The sequence below is a fragment of the Apium graveolens genome, chromosome 2 (genome assembly GCF_009905375.1).
Source record: "Apium graveolens cultivar Ventura chromosome 2, ASM990537v1, whole genome shotgun sequence".
NCBI lineage: Eukaryota > Viridiplantae > Streptophyta > Magnoliopsida > Apiales > Apiaceae > Apium > Apium graveolens.
Genome location: NC_133648.1, coordinates 27,686,532 through 27,706,286, shown reverse-complemented (window position 1 = coordinate 27,706,286; position 19,755 = coordinate 27,686,532). Strand labels below are relative to the sequence as shown.

General features: G+C 37.6%; 1 protein-coding gene across 1 annotated transcript; it reads right to left on the bottom strand.

Moving 5' to 3' along the window:
* Positions 1–1,860: 1,860 nt before the first annotated feature.
* On the bottom strand, positions 1,861–9,423 carry LOC141707186 (phosphoglucan phosphatase DSP4, amyloplastic). Its single transcript, XM_074510222.1, has 14 exons — positions 9,267–9,423; positions 9,091–9,166; positions 8,959–9,003; positions 8,106–8,211; positions 7,934–8,010; positions 7,766–7,842; positions 7,497–7,577; positions 6,793–6,925; positions 6,155–6,214; positions 5,768–5,824; positions 5,086–5,181; positions 4,663–4,722; positions 3,244–3,351; positions 1,861–2,264 (listed from the first exon to the last, which is right to left on the bottom strand). The coding sequence occupies exons 1-14, from the start codon at positions 9,290–9,292 to the stop codon at positions 2,133–2,135; spliced, it is 1,134 nt and encodes a 377-aa protein (XP_074366323.1). The 5' UTR covers positions 9,293–9,423; the 3' UTR covers positions 1,861–2,132.
* Positions 9,424–19,755: the final 10,332 nt, after the last annotated feature.

Sequence of the window (19,755 nt, the reverse complement as noted above, 5' to 3'; positions counted from 1 at the left end):
AAAAAATTATAAATAAAAGCATATAATTGATATATTTCATGTGTGATGACAAAATGGTTATTTTTCATGGTTTAAACCCTTTAAAAATATGTATCTTATTCATTTTTCATGTTTATAAAATTAAAATATGCTCAAAATATTTTTTCCCAACATTTGTCCAAGTAATTAGTTTAGAATAGTGCTAGAGATACCTAACTACCAAAATTTGGTCCCATCCCATGTGACATGGGTGACTTGACAATTTAAGATACCTTTTTGAGATGAAATTTATATGAATGAGGGAGTCCATTATTATTAATTAATTTATAATAAATTTGGAATCTATTTTGATTATCAATTTGGAACCTCAAAAATTATTTATTAGTTTATGATCTTGGATTTCACTTCGTTTCATTTCTTAAGTGTTAGAAATTTTTGGAACACCTTTGAAAATTTTTTGACATGGTTAAATCTAACTTGCTGAAATTATTTCCTTGTGAATTTTAAGAGCTAAATATTTTAATTTATAACAAAAAAACTTGAAAAAAAGATTGCCACAACCGGTCTTCAAAGTGAAAGCCCCCAGTTTCGGACGAAAGCATCTTCTAGAAGCTCAATAAAAGCAGACCTTCATCCTAGCTGACGCTGTGATTGAAACCTGTCTAGACATGCTTAGCAAAAAAAAACTGTTTAAACATCCTTCTCTACTGAAACTACTACCAACTATTAAGAATATTGGGTTAAGTATCATTTTGGTCACTGAAGTGAGAGGCATGTATCAAAAGGTTTACTGTAGTAATCGGGGTATCACTTGTACCACTATAGTGGAGAGTAATGACACACCGTTAGAATTGACCTCAGTGTCGTAGAAGCATACATGGACACACCCGTGGACGCACTTGAAATTATCAAACAAACCCCACATAAACAATTAGTAACTATAAAAAAAAATCCAAAACACACATTTAAGAAGCTCACTGAAAATTCTTTATCTAATAATTAAAACAAACAAACTATGCATACATATATATACGGAAGATGAAGAAGGGTACATGTAATTGGGATCAGAATAAGGTCAAGTATTTTGTAATTTTGTTGTTCGTCGGTATGGACTTGAATTGGGACTTTAATTTCTAGGGGTTTTATGATGTTTTTGAGTTCATGAATAGCTTCTGTATGTTGTCTATAATCTATTTATGATGTTTACACGTTCATTTTGTTGCTAATTGGTACAAGTCGAGTTTAAGGGTTATTTGAGAACTTTGAATAGATTTTCTATTCTTCTTCATGAACTACTGAAATCGATGTTTGGCTGGGAAAGGTTCGAGTTTGCCGATTTGAAGGAGTTTCCGATTGGAAACGTAGGTTTTGGCATCATTAGAAGGGGTGGTAATGTTAATTGAGTTGCTGGGATGTTGGTTGTGCTATTTGGACTAAACACCGAGCACAATCGTGCGGGTTTAGCCAGAAAAAGAGTTCGTCGGGTTCATCCCGACCCAGATGACTTCTTGAGAGATAAAGCTAAGAATGATTGATGCAGTCATGTCCAAGCATAATCGATCTGTATGTATGTATATAATAATATATTATATGGGGTATGAGGGTAAGAGAGAGAGAGCTAAAGAGAGGGTAAAAGGAGAGCGATAGAGAGAGGGGGTAAGGGAGGGAGGGAGGGAGAGAGTCCACGTGTGTCCACATATGCTTCCACGACAGAGATGTTACGTTTTCCGTCAAGTCAACAGGTCAACTCTGACGATGTGTCATTATTCTCTACTATAGTGGTACAAGTGATACCCCGATTACTAGAGTGAAACTTTTGATACATGCCTCTCATTTCAGTGACCAAAGTGATACTTAACCCTAAGAATATTATACCATAACTTGTTACAACTTCCACTATATATGGAGTATAAGTTTATTACATCTGGTATTCAGAACCCGAATACTGGTATACATTTTGGATGTTTACATCCATCCACCTTGATACTTTATTTTTTCCCCTCATAAAACGGTTTACATCTATAGTACAACTTCCTTTACGACATTTTATCTGTTTTTTCTCCATGGATGTTAGCCTATTACGTATTATCTAAGTTTACAACATTCTTTAGGTTATTATAATAAGTGAATATACAGATAATACAACTAGCGATTCATTCATCATCTGGACAAGCTTCAAGAAATTGGCGTATTATGAGTCGCTCATTCTTTGTAAGATCGGGTTCATCTACCATCAACCTCTCCCGCAACTTGGCGGTAATGCTCTCTGGATTATCATCTGACACCTGCATTCAGAACACAAATTATAGTTTACTCTCATGTTCCAACACTGGAGATGAATATAAGAACTTCCATATAATGCCTAAATTAGTTTTGTACAAACTTGGTTGCTATTATGACAGAATACAATGCCTAAATTAGTAAAAAACAGTGTAATTAACATGGAATTTCTCATGATACTTTGTAACCTAGATTTAATAAGTGACTCTTATCTTTGTGGTACATAACTCAAAATAAATCTATAAATTGATTTGCATTGGACATCAGTAACTTGCATAATTTGTTGCAACATCTTTAGGAGAGATGGACTGTTTCTAATGATTAAGGTTTTAGCCTTTAGGAGCATCATCAAATGGATGTCGTGGGCTTGATAGAGGGCCGATGGAGAAAATAAAAAGCTGTATCTTTTTAGAGCTTCTGGTGTAAGATTTGGATAGATAAATAGAGTTATACAATTATAGCTCCTTATTTTTGAATCACTAAACAAGATAAGTACTGTCCGCTCTAAATAATTTAACTGGGCACTACAGACCAATCAGGTACTACATAAGGAGCAAATTTCATGCAAATAATCATCAGGCAGAGTAACCTTTGAATAAACAACTAGAAAAGTTCTCATTCCTCTTTAAACAAGCTCTTAAGTGTAAAAATAAAGAGCATTGCCAAAATTGGAGCTCCAAGAGACCCTTAGAGGCTCTTTAAAACCTTAAGAGCCTCCTCTATCTACTCTCTTTTTAGAGCCAACCACTTGCTCTTAACTTATATTTTATTATAAAGTAATTCAACCCCCACTTTCTCTCACTACTTTGTATTGTACTCCTATTAAATAAAGATATTTTAATATTAAAATATTATTTGAAGAGTGAATATAAAGAGTGTTGTTGGAGGTGAATGCACATTAAGTTGTTAAGAGTCAATATTTTATAATATATTTGAACAGCGGCTTAAGAGACTGTTGGAGATGCTCTAAGGATTGAAACATACTTGGACATAGTTGTTGATGTGGCCATCCTTGTTGATTGGAGTGACAGGTTCATCTTTATTGTACAACCAGTCGCCATCAACAATATACTTGTACTCGAAGCGTCCTTCCTGTAATATCAACTGAATATCAGTAAAGTATGTTGATCTATGTGGCCATCATTGTCCAAGTAATTAGTTTAGGATTAATAGTCCCTTTAATGTAAAATGAGAGAAACGGTCATATCCCAGGCATATTTAGCAAATGAACCAACCTAAATGGTTCACTTTTACAGCACTTGGCTAGCTACAAATATTGTTCTTCATTATACAATTTCAAAAGTGAACTATCTCAAGCATGCAGGGAAACAATAACTGTAACACTCTGGAGAGAAATTAAGAACCAATTGGGAAGTAAAAGGTGGATCCCAGTTGCTATTTTTGTACGAAACATGGTCAATTGGTCATGTTGGTATTCAGAATCCAACCTTTCCTGCAACTTTTTAAATAAATAAAAAACCAAAAACTCTCTCGTCCTCAGGTTATCTAACCACAATTTCTAACTAAAATTATGCGCTGCTTTGTTTCACGGATAAGTTTCATAATTTCATGCTATCTAAGACCAGGTGCTGCTATTTCAAGCTCAAGGGTCTCTGCTCCATTAAGGGAACGAGTAGGAAAAATAAAATAATCATGTCCAAGCCAATTAGAATTTGCACATCAAAACTGAAAGATACATGAATTCAATCCATCATCATCAAAAGATATTTTTCTTCATAATAACAATGTTTTTCTTGGGGAAATAGAGAAGGGAAGGAAAGGGGTTTTAGGAATGAAAATGAAGAAGTGCACAGTACAGACGCCAGAGAGCAAAAAAATGACGGGGAAGGAGAACGCAGAAGATTTTGAGAGGATGAGTAGAGAGAAAGAATTTAACAGTCATCTCCCCTTTACTGTTATTACTCGATACATGATGTAAAACATTTACATCATCCATATCTAAATTTATTCTCAGTCATAAGGATGTGCTAAAATTATTTAAACTTTAAAGTGCCCTGGCATTGCCTTTTCCTGACCCAAGGAAAGGAAAAAGCCAAAAGGTACTTTAAGTTTACTGATAAACAATGATTGTTTCTAAATGTTTTTCTCTTTAATTTTTTCCCTTGCAGTTGAGCATTAACACAAGTTGAGGTAGCTAAAAAATACAAAAATTTAACCGACTGATGCCAGAGTGGGTTCAGATTCCAGTTTCAAAAGATATATCTGAGCACAAAGTTCTTTATTCCTATTTTACATTATTACCTCTCAAAAAAATTGTGAGGGACACACTGAAGCAAAAGGGAGAAATAAGTGGTTTCAGTAATAAATTACTGGACAATCTTTACCAGAAATCAACTTTCATTATATAAGCATATGCACTTTTCGACTATAGAAACCACTTACAGGCAATTCCCTGTGAAGAACCCACAATCCTTGTTCCTCGTCATAACTTAAAGGTATTTTCTGAAAGAATAGCAACACCGATTGTTATTTATGTGGAAATGATTCACCAATATTGATATATAATCAAGTAATTATCATAATCTGAGCAATCCTCTAGAATCTTAGCTTGAGTAATTACAAGTAACTTGATAATTCCTAAATTTTTCATTTCATGTCAACAAATTATAAATCAAGATATTTAGTACAGGTGCTGCGCCAGAAGTAAAAAGTAGTCAAAGTACAGTTTTTCAGTTCTTGAAAATATAGCAACCCCCAGCAAGCATAGCAGAATAGTAAAGATAAGTCCATGTCTAAAATGTAATATAGGTACTTCAATATTGAGTGCATGGTAAGCTATTAAGCTTAATTAAATTATTATTATACCGGACCCCATCCTATATCAAGGCCAGAGATTTCCACCGTCGAACAATTGTCACCATTCCATTTCAAGGTGACAGGCTTCTTTTTCCGACCTGTAAGCTTTAAAAACACCAAAATTTAACTTAGCACTCCGAAATAACATTCAAAAGATGGGAGAAATATACTTGTATTTTATACTTAACAGAAACTAAAGTTATACACTGATCAGATCCAAATATTCATATCAGAAAGCAGCATCTTCCAGGACAATCAATGGATGGAGATAAGTGTTACAAGTACGATAATGAATTCCAGTAAGAAGAAAACAGAAGTATATTACTTATACGTCATAAAACAAAGTGATTTTACCACACAGGACTCATTCTTTTTGACAATGTTTATTTTCTAATTGGAAAAAAGGAGATACATATTTTGCTTCATTATGTCACACAAATTGCATGCTTAAGCAGTCCTAGACAAAGTTCGACAATATCTATCTATTATTTCTTATTTTCAAGTTCCCGGGTCTAATATAGTCACCACTCATCCTCAACTTCTGTCATTTCTTGAATGCACTAGAAAACCCTTGTTATAAGTCTCTTAGTAAAGCACTTCCAAATCCATAAACAAGCAATGTACAAAAACATAATACAACATTTAATATAGCTGGCATGAAAAAAATCTTGTTTAAAAGAAAATTACTCACTATGTCAGCAGTTGCACTCTTAATAGCTTCAAGTTTTGGGAAACAAAAACGCTTGCTCTGCAAGACCACATGAGAAAATAATTACGGGGCTACTTCAGAAATGAATACAATTGAATTACTATTTATAATAGGACATGTAAGTTTAGCTGAGACTGCTATACTTCCAGCATAATCCCCTGAATCCATCTATTTACATACAAGACTCTCGGTTCACCGGTATAGGATTATACTGAGAAATTGAAGTTCCAGACCCTAGAAAATTTGTTTAAAAATTCAACAGGTAAAATGTTCTTGATCATTTAACATATAAATTATAAAATTTAACTGTAGTTTTGCAATACAGACTTGCAACAAGAAGATCCGTAAGTAGAAATTGACAGGAATTACCAGTAGTATGTCGAGGGCTTCCTTGAGATTATAGCCTTGAACCCAGAACATGTATGCCAACTGCAAGTCATGGCGAGTATCAGTACATTTTATAAAGGTACCAGTGACACAGGCTAAGACAGGAATCTAAAAATTCCGCTCTTTGTTTTAAGATACTGTATGTATCTCACTTTGAGAAGGCAGACAGTCACATTCTCTTCTACAATTTTCACTTCCCTACAGGGTACAAGTTGCTTACTATAATTTCTATGTCCTAATAGTTAACTGGTATCTTGTATAAGTTCACAATATCGACGACTACTGATATGAAGCAAATATCACATAAAATTATTTTACGACCTAATCCTCCGAGCAAGAGAATTTGGGTCACTAAGCACAGGCAGAACTCAGAAGGCTCACAAAAGATTCAATGATTCTTCTCCTCATTGAAAAATCTACTGTGTGACAACTTCTTTTTGTCTATACTCATGTATGTATGTGTGTACATACTCTTAAACATTGTGGACACTTCTGCGTGTTACTCTCGTAAGACCTCCACTCGCATACCTTGTTCTATATAAGAGCTACAGCAAACAGCCGATAGGCTCAGTGGTGAAATGAATTGAAAAACAAAAATTACATCACTTCAACATGCTTACCGCAGTTGCAGGCGCTCTTCCAAGTCCAGCTGTGCAATGTATATAAGTTACACCCCCATTTCGATTAACTGCTTTATGTAGTTTGCTGATGACAGCTGGAAGCCGCAACCTCAAATCAAATGCGTCGAAGTCCCTGTTCCATTAGACATTAGTTTGCAGTATTTAAACAGTGCATTGTTTAATCTGTTAATAAATCGCTAGTTCAGTTGGACTAAAACAGATATATGAAAGCAACACCATTCACAATCATGGAGATTTTGTATACAGCTTACCTCGGTTTTGGAAAGTTTAGAAAACTGGTACTTTTTATCAGATCATAATAATATACTATGTCACACTCCTAGAACTTAAGCTTGCACAAAACACAATTTTTTTTTACTGTGACTCCACAACATCAAGTGAGGATGCACCTAGGGTGTTAAAAAACAATTAGAGATGATCTTCACGATAAAGATAATTTGTATCTAACAACGGAAGAACTCTGTGACAGAAAAGTTGTAAGATCTCCTTACTTGAGCTATATGTATACAGAACCAAAGTGAAGATAAAATCTACGTAATTTTTATGATAATGAAATAACATCAAAACACAAAGTACCAGTTCTTGAACCCAGACCGCAAGTTCTAATATGGGTTAAGAATTGAGTTAAAAGGAGAGGAGAGAAAGAGGACGTCTGAACTTCTTTATTAACTAATTTAACCAACCTTATTTCAGCACGCAAGTGCTGAATGTCATCAAATGTGCTTGCATATTCCCTGATGGCATTGATGTCAACATCAAAGTATCTGGAGATTGTAGTTAAGGGCTAGGCTAATACACTTGTACTATCACAAATTTATAAGTCTGCTAGTGATCTGTTTTATATGCTACACTCAAATAATCTCCCTCTTGTATAGTAAAATATTGACTTTTTCACATGCACGAAAAAAGAGGAGTTATATCATATATGAGAATCAATTGCTATGTAGGATACTCGAGATCAGAATCTTTTTGCAAGCAAAAAATGGTTTTTACACCAATGACACGAAGCTTGTCCACATCCGCTGGAGTCTGCATTCAGGTCAAGAAGAATATTCATAAGATTCTGGTGGTGAAACAATAATATGTGCTCTCAACCTAAAAGAACATGTAAGAATATCACCTGCAGGCATGACCCAACAATTAAGTCTGGACGAATGAAGTTGTAGTTCATTCCCAATTCATGCCTATATGTCAACACTGTACAAAATACGTTAAAATTTTTGTTCTCGGATATGTATTTAAAAAGCTATCCTCGAATGCAAAAGTTTTAGGATAGTGCTCGGTAAGCTTACCAGCACCCATAGCTTCAGTCATGTTATTACTGTATTCATCAGACTTCTCTTCCTCCACCACTTTAGCACCGTCTGCATTGGTAACTGGTGTAGAGCCATTTGTTGCCTAAAATACGATGCATGACATACTCATTAAAAGTAACCCCTAGAACCATGATCAGAACAGGTTGAAGATACATAAGTAAAGATTTGGACCGTTTTATTAATTCTCTTAAATGGCCAAATCAAGTCGTGGAATTCAATTACCTTCTAAGCTAATGTCACATACATGATACCATAAACTAAACTGTCTAGAGTGCAGGACATGATTCAATCAAACAACTTACTGAATTGTTAATAACTACTTAGTTTTAGTCACTAACTATTTCTGGTATTTTAAAAAATCTGAAATATCTCCAATCCACTAGGACGCTTGACATTATAAAATATCAGTTTCGAATCTCAGTCAACTTAATATTTAAATTTAGACATACTTGAGCCAATGTAAAATAGTAGAATATTTAAAATGGCCTAGTAATTAAAACTACAAACCAAATTACTTAAGCATAAATGTCATCCACTCGGTTCATGTACATCAAGAGAATTAGTATGAATAGTGCAACAGAACAATTACCAAACACTTGCAGTCACTAATGACTAAACATGTTTCCTGAAAATCATTCCGAAAAAGTAGAAAATATCTAAATAATACGACAATATCAAAATATAAATCAGGATATAACACATGTATTAGATAAAACAAAAACATAATCACTATAAGTTCACATAACATTAGAATGCAAATCAAATAACAATTCAATTAAACAAACAGTAACTGGTAATGATTACACTATTTAAAATTAAATAAAATCACCTTCATCGAAATGTTTCGACGCCGATCAGTAGCACTGATAACGCCCTGCGCATACATATACATATAAACATACATTCTTGATTCATAAATTTAAATATACAGAACAATTTAATTGAAATGAGATTAAATTACCGAGCGATTAACAACGCAGGGAGATATGTTAGCGCAACATTTACCGTCTTGAAGTGGCAAAAATGAGGATCTGAATCTGAATGATGTATATAAGATTCTCAGTTTAATTTCAATTATCAAAGATATATTGTATGTACAAGTTGTAATGAGATTGAATATACGAATGAATAGCAAACCTGGGGAGATTGTGAAGGCAGTTCATGAGAGAGAGAGAGAGAGAGATGATGATGCAGTAGTAGCAGTGAAGCAACAGTGTGTGTAATGTGTGTGGGGGATTTTGTGTTAGAAATGAAAGGTACGACCAGCTTTAGCACGGATTTTTTTAAGTGCTATATATACTAGCCTATTACTCTTTTTGGTATTTTTCTCGTTGTAAATCGGGAGTACTTGGAAAGGAAATGAAAATACGGTGCTCAATATTGTCAATACAAGAAAAATTAATGCAATGCTATAAATACATGCATCTAGAAATATAATATAACTTTTAAAATTATATTTATATTTTCCAGATTTCAAAATCCAAGATTGGAATATTTATAAAAGAATGTTACGTATTCAAAACAATTTGCAAAATTGTTCAAAATATTGATGTGCGAGGTCAATGATCATATAACTTTTATGATAATGAAATTTAATCTGTATGTATTTTTACACATTCACAAATTAAAATATGATCAATATTATATTATATAAAAAATAATTGAAAACAGGTTTGGTTATTTAACATCACTCTTTAAAAATATCTCATTTACATTTTTAATGTACAATAACCACATATTTTATTTTTCAATAAAACATCTTAGGTATATTTTTAAGGTGCAACCACCACATATATTATATTTTATTTTTGAATATAGATATGCGTGATCCCCAAACAATTTTTAAGAGTTTCAAGCTTTGCTAGAGATGTACAAAAAATTTATCGGGTCGGGTTTTATCCGGGTTTTAAAAAATCCATTTTTTTTAAAACGAATTACCTCGACTACCTCCAGATAAAGAGATTGAGTTTACAATTGATTTGGCTCGTGGAACAGAACCAGTATCGAAAGCTCCCTATCGTATGTCGCCAGTCGAGATGAAGGAATTAGCAGTGCAGTTGCAAGAATTGTTGAATAAAGGAATACATAGTCCCAAGGGCAAGCCTCGTCGTCGGGGCACACATAGTCCGCCGGGTTAATATCGGGACAAGCCTCGTTCACGGTCCCAAGGGTCGTGTCCCAGCCAGTCCTGAAAAAGCCGGGGAACATCGTGTTATCCCTCACCCTCATGGACTGAATAAACTCCTCCGAGTCCAGATAGAAATCAATCGCTCTGTCATTCTCGGTCCTCAAAATGACCAACTCAACATTTGCCTCTCCTAGCTCCTCCTCCTTGCGCTTCATCTTTCTCTCCAGTGAAGCGTACTTTCTCTGCTGCCTCCTGAGGGCGTTGCCAGCGTTATCCGAGGCCTTCTTCCATGACTCGGCTTACCTCATAGCCCCTTGGAAATAAGCATTAGACTGGAACAAAATAATAATCAAAGATGTAAGGCAAGTGAATGCTACAAGTATATAAAAAAGGAGTAGGATTTTAAAGAAGGATCATACCGAGGCTAAAGACTGAGCACCCATGAGCTTTATCCTCTCCAAATATGGGCCAACCACGATATCTGTGAAATCCTTAGGGGTCACACCATGGTAAGACCAATCCCAGACATGCTTTGTGGATCCAACCACAATGTCCCCTCGGCGAAATCCCCAAAGAGGCTGGAAAGCATCAGTGGCGACAGAAGCGGGAGCAACAACAGAAGTAGGAGCCGTTGGGATTTCAGTTCCCTCCGAGGAAGCCTACACCATAGGCTCCTTGTGCTTCCTCACGAAGCTAGGCTCCAAAGTCTTTCCCCGGGTGTCCAACCCTGCAAGCCGAGCCTTCTTCATCCTCGCAGTCTCTTCAACGATAGGCACGTTATCCTCGTTGATTTCCTTAGCAGCTACAAAGATAAAAGAGAAACAAAAATAAGTGGTGCCAATAATGCATGAAAGTAAGTAAAAACAAGAAGGGAAGGAAACTGACAGAAACTGAGGAGAGCCCCACATGGATAAGGGAAAACTCCTCTAATAAAGTCCGGCTGGAGGTGGCACCTTCATCCTGGGTGAGCTCATTATAAATAATAGTCTTCTCGGGGGTTAGGTGAATGGATTTGAGGCTACCATCACTGACCTTCCCGAAGGAAGATCTGAAGAGGGTGCCCCAGTCTCCATTCTCCCACCTGAGCCCGATAAAATTGCTCCTCCAGTGTTGGTTATTGTCAGGGATGGAAGCACTGTTAAAGATGTGTTTGTATTTGGGCCTTTGTCTAATATAGACCCAACCATAAGTATTTTAAGAACTATTGTAACACTGAAAGATTTTCCTAAAGACTGCTACTGACAAATGGAAACCGCTCCTAAGACACAAGACCATGAAACATAAAATGTTTCTCCAAGTATTAGGAGGAAGCTGACAGGGACTAATTTGTAAGTCTGCTAGTAAGACGGGAATGAAATCATGAAAAGGAAACTTAAGCCCAACGGTAAGGGCGTCTGCATAAATGAATAGAGTGTCGGGCTTCTAGTGGCAAGTACGATCACCACCTTCAGGGGGAACTAGCCTAATAGGGGGATGAACGTTATAAAGTGTGTTCATTTTATCAAAGCTATATTGTACCATTTGTTACAATAATCGAATGAATCTAGATGTGCATTAGAAGGGTATTCATCCCCTCTAGTGTTTATCATATCTAATAAGGACATATAAGAATAACGAATTTCGATATCGTTACCTCATTTTGAAGCAGAAGCGATCTTAGCCGCTTTCTCGGAACTTTTATCTGCCATTGATGAAGGAGAAGAGCTTGAAAACCTTGAAGGAGGATAATAAGGCCGGAAAATTCTCAAGGGCTAAGAGAGAGGGGAGAGCTTTGAGAGATGAAATGAGAAACTGGAAATGTAGTGAATGAGAAGTGTGAATGAAATCACACTCCTCCTCAATCTTATATAGCCTCACCAACCAACAATTGGGCCTGTAAAAAGCCCAATTGGGCCCAAAAATTAGAAGATTCTAGAAAAATCTGGAAATAAAACTTGATAATGTAGAAGATATTTTAGAATTCCAGAAAATTCTGGAATTGGGATTTTAAAATTCCATGAAAATGGAGGCCCAGCCCAAGTCATGGACCCAAGTTCTGGAAAAATCTAAAACATAAAATGTATATGTATAAAGGTAAATATGTATATATAAGTATTCTAAAGATTTCTGGAAAAACTTAAAAAGCCCAAAAAGGCCCATTAAAATCAAGCCCAGTTAAGGGCCCAAATGTTTGGAAACCCGGTAAAGGGCCCTAAAATTAAAAGGCCCATAATCAAATCAAGCCCAGTATCAGGGCCCAAATCTAGAATTTTCTAAAAAGGAAATAAGGGAAAGGCCCAAAGGAAGGCCCAGGGTTGAGGCCCATTTAGGGCAAAAACAAAAAGGGGAGCCCAATATACTACAATCAGAAGTTAATCCTGACTTAAATTCGGTCCGGATTCTAACTAGATTCCTGGTCGAAGCCGTGTGATCGAAAATCCCAAAGACCAGACTTAGCTAGCCCATAATCCGGTCAGAAATTTCTCAGACAAACCTTGAATCCTGACCGAATTCGATCAGAATTCCTAGTCGAGAATTCTTAATCGAAATATCACACGACCAGAGCAATATGGCACGTTATTCGGTCAAGGTAGAAGAAATCTTGACCGAATTTTGGTCAGGTTTCTAGTCGAACGCTTCTGCTCGAAATGAGCTTCGACCAAAGTCCAGGAGGAAGGCTAATTCGACCAGGATCCTGGCGGAAAGGATTCCTGGTCGAGATTGCATTTTTTAAAAAAAGGGAGGAAATTCCTGAATATTTTATAAAAATTGCCTAAAATTAAGGAAATTCCATAAAATTAAGGATTTTCCTAAAAACTGCTACTGACAAATGGAAACCGCTCCTAAGACACAAGACCATGAAACATAGAATGTTTCTCCAAGCATTAGGAGGAAGCTGACAGGGACTAATTTGTAAGTCTGCTAGTAAGACGGGAATGAAATCATGAAAAGGAAACTTAAGCCCAACGGTAAGGGCATCTGCATAAATGAATAGAGTGTCGGGCTTCTAGTGGCAAGTACGATCACCACCTTCAGCGGGAACTAGCCTAAGAAGGGGACGAATGTTATAAAGTGTGTTCATTTTAGCAAAGCTATATTGTACCATTTGTTACAATAATCGAATAAATCTAGATGTGCATTAGAAGGGTATTCATCCCCTCTAGTGTTTATCATATCTAATAAGGACATATAAGAAGAACGGATTTTGAAATCGTTACCTCATTTTGAAGCAGAAGCGATCTTAGCCGCTTTCTCGGAACTTTTGTCTGCCATTGATGAAGGAGAAGAGCTTGAAAACCTTGAAGGAGGATAATAAGGCCGGAAAATTCTCAAGGGCTAAGAGAGAGGGGAGAGCTTTGAGAGATGAAATGAGAAACTGAAAATGTAGTGAATGAGAAGTGTGAATGAAATCACACTCCCCCTCACTCTTATATAGCCTCACCAACCAGCAATTGGGCCTGTAAAAAGCCCAATTGGGCCCAAAAATTAGAAGATTCTAGAAAAATCTGGAAATAAAACTTGATAATGTAAAAGATATTTTAGAATTCCAGAAAATTCTGGAATTGGGATTTTAAAATTCCATGAAAATGGAGGCCCAGCCCAAGTCATGGGCCCAAGTTCTGGAAAAATCTAGAACATAAAATGTATATGTATAAAGGTAAATATGTATATATAAGTATTCTAAAGATTTCTGGAAAAACTTAAAAAGCCCAAAAAGGCCCATTAAAATCAAGCCCAGTTAAGGGCCCAAATGTTTGGAAACCCAGTAAAGGGCCCAAAAATTAAAAGGCCCATAATCAAATCAAGCCCAGTATCAGGGCCCAAATCTAGAATTTTCTAAAAAGGAAATAAGGGAAAGGCCCAAAGGAAGGCCCAGGGTTGAGGCCCATCTAGGGAAAAAACAAAAAGGGGAGCCTAATATACTACAATCAGAAGTTAATCCTGACTTAAATTCGGTCCGGATTCTAACTAGATTCCTGGTCGAAGCCGTGTGATCGAAAATCCCAAATACCAGACTTAGCTAGCCCATAATCCGGTCAGAAATTTCTCAGACAAACCTTGAATTCTGACCGAATTCGATCAGAATTCCTAGTCGAGAATTCCTAATCGAAATATCACACGACCAGAGCAATATGGCACGTTATTCGGTCAAGGCAGAAGAAATCCTGACCAAATTTTGGTCAGGTTTCTAGTCGAACGCTTCTGCTCGAAATGAGCTTCAACCAAAGTCCAGGAGGAAGGCTAATTCGACCAGGATCCTGGCGGAAAGGATTCCTGGTTGAGATTGCATTTTTGAAAAAAAAGGAGGAAATTCCTGAAAATTTTATAAAAATTGCATAAAATTAAGGAAATTCCTTAAAAAAAATTCCGGAAGTTATGAATATTTTCTGAAAATTCCTGAAAATTAAGGAAAAAACCCAGAATTAATGGGAAATTCCTATAAATTAAGGAAAAAATCCCAGAATTAATGGGAAATTCCTATAAATTAAGGAAAAATCCTAGAAATTAGGAATAAATCCTTTAAATTAAGGGAATTCCTTGAAAAATTCCTGAAAATTATGGATGTATTCTGAAAATTAAGGAAAATTTCCTGTAAAACCTAGAAATTAAGGGAAAAATACCAGATAATTCCTAAATAATATGAATAAAGGTAAAGAAAAGTGATAGAGAGATTCCAAAATATCCATGATGTCGTGTACAAGGCAAATCGTTGTAAATGTGTAGGTCGCTCCATATTTTACGCAAAAACGATACCCTGTAAGGGAACGAATGAACTTAACTTCTGCGAAATCTTTTTACGATTTCCTAGAAGTTGGGGGGCAAATGATAGGGAATAAAATAAACTCTGATTACGTAATTAATATCACATTAATTATATCAGAATTGGGCTGACAGTTAAGTCCATTAAAAAAGGCCCAAAATCCTGAATATTAATTAATTTCGTAATTAATTAATAAGGGGTAAATCAGCTGATAGATAAAGTTCAGATAAGGACACAATTCCTTGGAGATTGGCCTCCAAGAAATCTCATAGGATAAGGAATCAGTTTCCTACTTCCTAGGACTCCCAAGTCCATTCGAATTCAGAGACTTGCCCATCAAGTCTCCTAACCCTAGTCCAATTCAAGGACACCCAACATCTATATAAGGGGTCTCACCCCCTCAACCAGAACTACGTTTTTTGACTTGATCATTGGCAATCAGCAAGGTACGTAGGCATCTTGTTAAGGCATATCGAGTCACGAGACAGAAGAGTAGTCAAGTCGAGCCTCGAAGCTCACGAACCCTAGTAATAAATACAACAATACCCTAGTTTTCAATCCATACCAATATTATATTATCAATACTATTATATTAAAAACCAAACGGTAAAAGTTTGGTTGATAGTTGGTCTGGTCAACGTAATTATAATAATTGTTGTGGAATAATAAACCTGAGTACTTTAGTATTTAATGCTAGGGTTGGTGAGCTTCGAGCCTTAATGGATGCTCTTGCGTTCGGGACTATCGGTCCTTGCAAGATGCCTACGTATCTCTGTGTTGTAGAGAATCAAGCCAAAAACGTAGTTCTAGATTGAGGGGTAAAGCCCTTTATATAGAGGTGAGTCTAGGGTTAGACTTCTGTTGGGAGACTTGGTGGACAAGTCTCCAACTTAGATGGTGATTAGGAGTCCTATTGAGGAAGGAACTCCAGAACATTCTGTGTAGGACTTTGAGTCTGTTTAGAACACACGTCTTTGCTCTTCCAGCCGTATTGGGCCTAGTTCGTGAACAACTTGTGTTCGTGGACCTTGACGACTTCAGCTAGTGGGTCTTGTCTACATGGGCCGTCTTGAGTCTGCTATGAGTTCGGACCAGACAGGTCTATACTGGACTTCTAGACAAGAAGTTCAAGTGTAATTAATGCGACATTTAATGTGTCTTTAGAATGTATTTTCTATCTATATCATTTGCCCCCGAACTTTCATGAATACTGCTCGAGTTTTCATGGAATTTATAATGGTCTAATCGCGACTCGGGGTACTATCGGCCCTTCATGGGTGTCGGCCCTTCATGGGTATCGTCATTTTATCGTAAAGTGTGGAGTGACCTACACATTTACAATGACTTATCAGTGCGAGTATACGCACTTAAGGCCTTTGTACAGGCTATTTGAATAGTGTTTAACACTAAACGGCCCTATCTGGGGCTAAAAGGTGAGCGTTTATCACCCCTTAACCTTCTTTAAGGTTAATTATAGGGTGTAAGCTGCTAACTGGCCCTATCGGGGCTAATCGGCCTTAATCGGGGCTAATCGGCCTTAATCGGGGCTAACTCCCATGTACAAGTTGCTTAATTAGGCTTAAAAGACCTTAATTTTAAGCTAGAATGCACTAACTGACCTTAGCTGAGGCTAATCTGCCCTAATCGGGGCTAATTAAGACTAATCAGTATGCATAAGACATTAATTATCCCTAATTCACCGGGGATAATCGGCCGGGAGCGGTCTTAATGGACCTTGAGAGTCTCCTACAGGATAGTCTGATCTGTCAGGAGGAGAACGCTCTGTTCTCGTATTCGTGAGTTCAGCTGAAAAGCTAATCTTGACTTAATTTTTACTAGTTTTTCTAATCATGGTGATTAACATAATCATCCTTTAGTTAAGGCTAATGACTTGTACTTGGTTTCAACCAGGCTTTTTTCGGAAGGCTGATACGATAAGTGATGTTCTGCATCGCTTTTCTCATTTATTATGTCATCCTTTCTTGCCTTTGATCGCTCTTCTTTAACATTTCTGATGTTCTTTTATCGAGGTACCTGCTAGTGCAAACCAGGAAGACTCACGACCTGACGTAGCATACGACCTTTTTCCTATAAAAAAGGACAAGAAGTGCTCATTTTCATTCACACCTTCATTTATCAACTTCCCAAATTCTCAAACTCTCTCAAGCTTTTATCTTTCTTCAAGCTCTTCAAGAATGTCTGGCGGACAAGGCCCTAACAAGTCCTCTTTTTCTCAGAAGGAAGCTCTACACAAGAGGGCCACACTCCGCTCCCTCCAAGGTATAGCTCTTGTTTCTCCCTTCTCAATTAACCGTTGTTAGAACAGTCTGAAGAGTATGTTAGAGGAGAGGGCAGACGAATACCCTAGTACCGTCCATTTCAATGCGTTTCATCGCAGAAGTATGCTTCGTGAGAAGGATGTCGAGGAGATTAACTCGATTTACTCCTGGCCCAACTGCTTGGGGGTTCGTAAGGCGAAGCCAAGTGAGAGGGCTTGTAACATTTGCCACCAAAGGCTATTTGTGTTCAAGGAGGCCCTTAAGTCCGGGCTAAGGTTTCCCCTAAACCCTTTCATTCCAATACTTCTAGCTAAACTCAAGATTCATCCATGCCAGCTTTACCCTAACGGGTGGTCTTTCATCATTCTATTCATAGTGAGATATCATGACTTAGGCATCCCTTTGAGTGTGACGATGTTCCGTAGTGTCTTCATGATGAAGGCTTCTCCTTTGAATTGGCCTGGTTGGGTTGTGATTCAACACAGAGCCCATGTTCCTCATATGTTGTACACCGGTTCTCTCAATGACTTGAACCATAAGTGGAACAAGAAGTTCGCGGTTGTTCAGTGGAAGGATGGAGACTAGGGGGCATACTTCAGACGTGACTTTAGTAGCCCAGTTGATAGTTCTCACTTCATTCTCAACCTTTCTGATGCCAAGCTTCTTGCCCGAGATCTCCTTATTAAGGACGACGGGAGGACTCCTTATTGGGAGTTCGTGACAGAAGTCAAGCTTCTCGAGGCTGGTCTTAGCTGCCTCTCTATAGAGGGTATTTATCTTCGTTTCCCCTTACTTTGTGCAAGTTTATTCTTGTATCTATTTTCTTTCCTTATTATTTCAGCTGCTGAGGCTCTTGATTCCAAAGCCAAGATGAGCGATGATGTTACGGGCAGGATGGCCAGAGATGCAATCAAGAAGGCCAACCATATCCCTAAGGTTTCTGCCTTCCTTGAGGCATCAGGATCTGGTCAGAATAGGACCAAAGACTTTGACGGGAGTTCCAGGACCCCTTTCGAGCCGGGATGGGGTATCTCTTCCAACGACTCCGTATTCGGCAGCCCGGGCCTTGCCCTTGAGTGGTCGAGGAACTGCATCACTCCTCCTGACCTCCTATCATCTCTTCTGGTGAGAAGCTTCTTGAGGCCGAGATGCTGGGGGCTCACGCCCTCTATTAGGTATACTTCTCCTTGTGTAGATTTTCGTTTAAGTTCTCATTTTCTTAAAATTTGAAAAATATTATAGAAATCACTCCTTGGGGGCTCAGCCTTTCATACTTAAACCTTTTATAACTATACTCATATTTTCTTTGTCAGGCCAATTCCTACTTCGCGGCGTCCTCCATTCAAGTTGTTAAGATGAGAGGCGACTATGCCGCATTGCATACTTCCATGAACCAAATGACTATCTCCGCATGGGAGTGGGAGTCTAAGGATCATGACGTAGAGGGTAAGCTCACTGTCATGGAGAGGAAATATGCTAGTTCGGAGGAGAAGATAAAGAAGGAATGGAAAGACCTCGAGGGAGCTTATCACAGATCCTCCAGGTTCACCAAAATGATGGACGGGCACGATGATGAGATGCGCCTTGTTAACCTGGAAATAGGTTGGAATGGAGGAATCAAAGACGCTCAGGGCGTATAGCCGGATGTGGTTGATCCAAGCCTTCTATCTTGCCCCTGGAAGCTACCTACTATGGATCCATCCGGACAAGCTTCCGGATATGTGCCCTCGACTCCTTGTATGAGGTCTCAATCAAGTTCCGGTCACGGGGGTTCCAGTTCCAGTTCTAAGGGTAAGGCCCTCTCGGGTAGCCCTAACTCCAGCCCTTTACGGGAAGATTAGGGAGCCGATCCTAGGGAGCAGTGGTTCTTCTTCTGAGGAAGGCTCAGATGGCGAGGGGGGGGGATTCTTTTGATGAGTGAATGATATGGCCTTGTATGGCCTTGATTGCCGTATGTGGCTTTTATTTTCAGAACTTATTAATTTGAACTTTATTTGTCTATAACCTATTGGTCTTTTGGGACTTTAACTTATGATCCTTCGAGATCTTTTATCTATGCACTTTGTTTAATTTTATTTCATACTTATCTTTTATTTTCGGCATTTGGTCCTCCGGGACTCACATTCTTTAGATGCTCGTACTTAAATAAATTGGTAGACAAGATGATAGAAATAAACTTGCATAAATAGATAATATCTCTAAAAAATGGGTTCAACCCTTACATAAGATGGTTTCGTCAACCTTATTTATAAACTTAATACTAAGTACTAGAAACATGTAGTGAATGTCCTAAACATAATAAACCTTCAGGTTTGAGGCATGCCAAGTACGGGGCACTTCATCACCATTCAGGGTCTCTAGCTTGTAGGATCCTCGTCCCAATGTCCTCCTGACCTTATAAGGTCCTTCCCAGTTATGGGCTAGCTTTCCTCTCTCCCCCAATCCTGATGCCTCAATCTTCCTCAAAACCAAATCTTC